At 43.8% G+C, this 5020-nt stretch overlaps 1 protein-coding gene across 1 annotated transcript; it reads left to right on the plus strand.

Annotated features, from left to right (window-relative positions):
* Window positions 1-303: 303 nt before the first annotated feature.
* LOC124661623 (vacuolar-processing enzyme gamma-isozyme-like) lies at window positions 304-4655 on the plus strand. Its single transcript, XM_047199499.1, has 9 exons — window positions 304-541; window positions 1223-1387; window positions 1801-1957; window positions 2133-2218; window positions 2304-2503; window positions 3346-3394; window positions 3473-3688; window positions 3835-4041; window positions 4192-4655. Exons 1-9 carry the CDS (start codon window positions 332-334, stop codon window positions 4372-4374), a joined length of 1473 nt encoding a protein of 490 aa, XP_047055455.1. The 5' UTR covers window positions 304-331; the 3' UTR covers window positions 4375-4655.
* Window positions 4656-5020: the final 365 nt, after the last annotated feature.

The raw sequence follows: 5020 nt of genomic DNA on the forward strand, positions 1-5020 counted from the left end.
TTTATTTGTTTGTTTATCTATGCTCAGAAGATAGCTATCGGTGAAAATAACATCGGCTACTTTTGCAAGGCGTTCGTGTAATCTTCACTCGAGAAACCACTTGCCTGTTTGATAAAGAGAGGAAAAACCTACTTACTTACGACCGGGTCCCGCCAGGGTGCAGATGCCCCACCTGCCAGTCACATAGAGAATTATTCATTAAGAAAAGATCTCCTGCGGCGCCGGCGCATAATAAAAGCAGACGTTGCGGGCTTTCCCTTCCCTCAACCCAAATTAAACCCCTCCTCCTCCTTCCTCCTCTCACGGAATCCCAAACCCCCCAACGCCGGCCATGGCGACGGCGTCCTTCCGCCTCCTCCCGCTCGCGCTGCTGCTCTCCGCGCTCGTCCTGGCCGTCGCGCACGCGCGGGCCCCGCTGCTGGACCAGACCATCCGCCTGCCGTCGCAGCGCGCGGCGGGGCACGAGGAGGACGACTCCGTCGGCACGAGGTGGGCCGTCCTCATCGCCGGCTCCAACGGCTACTACAACTACCGCCACCAGGTGCGCGCGCGTCCTCATGATTCCGCCGCCGTACCGTTCAGGCCGTTCGCGTTTGCCCGCGATCCTCTCGAATTTCCCGCTCCAGTCTGTCGGTTAATTCCTTGCGTGCTTCCCTGCCCGTGCGAACAGAATGAAAAGGATATTTTCCGTTCCGTGTTGCTGCGCGTTCACGGAATCCGTCGCTACTGTTTTTTGTGTGGTTGATATGGCCACTAATAATCATACCACAGTTGAACAATGATTTGGCCAACCCAGTTAATAATATGATACTGGCGCGTTGCCGTAGCGCAGTGAGGCGAAAAACAACGGTTTCGTGTGCGGCTCATTTAGCGTATCAACTGGAAAAAACATTTGAAGGTCGTACTACATATCAGATTGACTGAATTTTGGGGCCTGCTGGTTAGTTGCGCGCGAGTTCCAGCCACTGACCAGTTTATTATATTGCTCCTATGGAAGCTATTATAGTACTGATCCTAATAAGCACGATTCATTAATTGCACTACTCAACCAAAATTGTTTTATTGTTGCTACCTACTGGCTTGGATGCCTATGTGAGCACGATTTCAGCAGTATTTTTCTTGTCCTTTTGCTATTACACAGTACTGCTATACTGGTGAAATTGGGAAGGGGTTAATGGCGACTATGCAGTGCCGTGTTTAATTTGGGAGCCGAAATTTGCAGGCGGATATCTGCCACGCCTACCAGATCATGAAGAAGGGCGGTCTCAAGGACGAGAACATCATTGTCTTCATGTATGACGATATTGCCAACCATCGGGAGAATCCCAGGCCGGGTGTCATCATCAACCACCCACAAGGTGGAGATGTATATGCTGGGGTCCCAAAGGTAATCATGTTTATTACTGCAAGGATGTTATTTACACTAGTTATTGATAGAGTAGTTGTTACAAACTCTTTGGTGGTTGTAGAAAAATGTGAAATGATGTTTTGTCGAAATTACATAACGAAATTACAATATCAGTTTTTACCTTGTTGAAAATGACAGAATCCCTAATTTTTTCTCAGCCTTTATGCTATTTTCCAATTGGTCCTTATTTCTGAATAGGAAAAGCAGCACCGGTCCACCTCCACCAGAGTTGGGACTACTTAACAATAAGAGTGCCAAGTTTCTATAGGATAATGTTAATGCCCCGCAAAAAAAATTTGTCAACATCTTAATGAAATGAATCAACTAATGCTAATGCTTTCCTATCCATAATTGTCCACATGTTTGACTTAATTTCTCTATTCCCACTGCAGGACTACACTGGGAAAGAGGTTAATGTCAAGAATTTCCTTGCTGTCCTGCTCGGTAACAAAACTGCTGTGACTGGTGGGAGCGGCAAAGTCGTCGACAGTGGCCCCAATGATCACATTTTCGTTTTTTACAGTGACCATGGGGGTCCTGGGGTTCTTGGTTAGTATTCAGAACCAACCATTCTTGCACTTCATGTCTTTTATTGCCTTTATCCTAGACTTTTAATTTCTGAAACCATCCAGAATAGATGTTTTATATGCATGCATACAAATTAGTTGTGTACAATTTAGTTATCATTAATATGCCATGGTTTTTTTTTTTGTAAAATTTTCAGGGATGCCTACCTATCCATACCTTTACGGTGATGATCTCGTAGATGTCCTGAAGAAGAAGCACGCTGCTGGAACTTACAAAAGCCTGGTACCTGATCAATTCATTGGTTATTTTTGCTTTGCGCTCCTGCTTTAACCAATTGCTCAAAGTATATAGTTCTCTTATTTTGCAGGTGTTTTACCTTGAAGCTTGTGAATCCGGGAGCATCTTTGAGGGGCTTCTGCCTAATGACATTGGCATCTATGCAACCACTGCGTCAAACGCAGAGGAGAGCAGTTGGGGGACGTACTGCCCCGGCGAGTACCCGAGCCCTCCTCCGGAATATGACACCTGCTTGGGCGACTTGTACAGCATTGCTTGGATGGAAGACAGGTACTTCATTTCTCATCCCTGTCGGTTTGTCTTGCTGTGCTTTAGCACATTTATTTTTCACATGGTCAAATCATGTCAGTTAGTACTTTCAGGTACTGCACAGGTGTTATTTCCATATGATTAACCAAGTAGTACGGCACTATCTGCTATACTTCTTGATTTAAGTAAGATATTGATTTAACTAACACACATGTGATAGGCATCTGTTTTCGGAACAAGGGTGATATACATGTGTTGCTTACTTTTAGTTGCACATGCATGGCCAACAATTATGCTATGTGCATAGCATGTGCTGTAGTTTTAACTGGGCATTTTAAAAGCATGTTCTGACTTTGGTGTTTTGCTCAGCCCCTCAATTACACAATATAAATCTACCATTTAGCTGTGTGACCCAGCTCAGTCAACTCTTTAAGCTGGAGCAAACCTTGTACACACGCGCATGCAAAGGCACCCTGCATATTATAGCTGCAAGCTTGCAAACACCCAACAGCGTGTGCACCATTGGTGCCTGGATACCATGCATTTAACTGGGCCGACTTGGAGCCTGGAGCCAACAAACAAGGATTCCAAGGCAAACCTGATGGCCATAGAGCTTTGGGTTTCTTTCGTTGTTAAGGCTCCATGTTGTAGCATACTGTAGCTGTTGCATGAAACCATATTCTTATGAAATAGGAACAAAATGTCAGATATTCTCCTGCCGTCTGTCATGGTACTAATTGTTGCAGTTCACACCATGCCAGAGTTCAACACACTTGGGTCATTTGTTTTGAAATTGGTTTTACGCTGTGTTTCTTGGCCATTTTGGTTGTGCTCTAATAGCTTGAAACTTTCAATGTTGACAGCGATGTCCACAACCTAAGAACTGAATCTCTCAAGCAGCAGTATGATTTGGTAAGTCCTTCACACTTCAATTCATTTTAGCTTAACCTTGCAGAAGTTCTTGCCTAACATAACTTAATGGTTGAGCAGGTCAAGAAAAGAGCGGCGGCGCCAGAGGACTCATACGGCTATGGTTCCCATGTGATGCAATATGGTTCTTTGGACCTGAATGCTGAACATCTGTTCTTGTACATCGGGTCAAATCCTGCTAACGACAATACTTCGTTTGTTGAAGATAACTCACTTCCATCGCTCTCAAGAGCTGTTAATCAGAGGGATGCTGATCTTGTTTACTTCTGGCAGAAGGTTTGTGCTTAGATCATGAGAAATCCTTGATGCTGATTTGTTTTCGCAAGATCCGTTGATCATTGCCAAGCATTGTCCACACGAATGAATTATGGATAAGCCTGAAGGATAAACTAACTAATTGGTTTCTTTTATCTTGCATGCAGTACCGGAAATTGGCCGAGAGCGCCCCTGAGAAAAATGATGCCCGGAAGGAATTGCTTGAAATGATGGGTCATAGATCTCACATAGACAACAGTGTCGAGCTGATTGGAAACCTTCTGTTTGGTTCTTCAGATGGTCCAATGGTTCTAAAGACTGTTCGTGCAGCTGGTGAGCCTCTTGTTGATGACTGGAGTTGTCTGAAGTCTACGGTAAGTCTCTTTTTGACTTTATTTGGTCATTTATCTGCATCTTCTGTTGTATCTTGATATTGTTAGTGGTCATTGTCTATGTGGCATGCGATGCAGTCAGGAATATGAATAATTTCGTTTGGAACTAATATGCTTCTTCCTTTTGTTCAGGTGCGTGCTTTCGAATCACAGTGTGGCTCGTTGGCACAGTATGGAATGAAGCACATGCGTTCCTTTGCAAACATCTGCAATGCCGGCATCCTCCCTGAAGTGATGACAAAGGTCACTGCTCAGGCTTGCACGAGCATCCCAACCAACCGCTGGAGTGCCACACACATGGGTTTTAGTGCTTAAATCATAGATGAAGCAACTTAGTATGTCAGCTATTGTACCATACCAAATTTCCTTCCTGTTCACACAAGGTTAGTAGCGCTTGAATGAACCTTAGATGAATAAGAATGATGCCATTATTTCTGCTATTCCACCACACAAAATCACCTTCGTTGTGCCTGACTTCTAATGTAAATATACCCTAGTAGAAAGGTGATTTCCTGTGAGTGCTGTACATGCTTGTGATAGTTTGTGATCAGATGTGTAGCTCGTAATTCCATATATGAAGAATACAACTGCAGCTATTTGCCTATTTCTGTGTCGCCTGAGTTCATATTCTGTACTGCTATATTTTATCATCCATTGTCTTTTGATACTGATTGATTTCTTGCTCAGATGGAACAGTGTGATTTTATCATCCAGGGATTGAAGGAGAGCAGCAACGCCTTTGTTTTGCTGTAACATCCATCTCTTTCCTTTACGCTTGTCTTGCAAAAGTTTCCATATCTATTTAAGAGTGCACAGTTACTATCGCTGTCAGAAATGAGCTACTTCCTCCTTAATAAGTGTCTGGTTTTATGTCAAACTTGAACTAAAACCACAACATTTATTATTGATTGGAGCAATAGTTATCACAAAAGAGTCTTGCTTCAACTGTTGCACATCTGAA

The sequence above is a fragment of the Lolium rigidum genome, chromosome 6, assembly GCF_022539505.1.
Source record: "Lolium rigidum isolate FL_2022 chromosome 6, APGP_CSIRO_Lrig_0.1, whole genome shotgun sequence".
In the NCBI taxonomy this organism is placed as follows: Eukaryota; Viridiplantae; Streptophyta; class Magnoliopsida; order Poales; family Poaceae; genus Lolium; species Lolium rigidum.

What these genes read in the sequence shown, in the direction of transcription:
- LOC124661623 (XM_047199499.1), top strand. Translation starts at nt 332, where the DNA reads ATGGCGACGGCGTCCTTCCGCCTCCTCCCGCTCGCGCTGCTGCTCTCC. An exon ending in ACTACAACTACCGCCACCAG is followed by an intron (nt 542 to 1,222) that starts GTGCGCGCGCGT and finishes CGAAATTTGCAG; the next exon opens with GCGGATATCTGCCACGCCTA. An exon ending in ATTGCTTGGATGGAAGACAG is followed by an intron (nt 2,504 to 3,345) that starts GTACTTCATTTC and finishes CAATGTTGACAG; the next exon opens with CGATGTCCACAACCTAAGAA.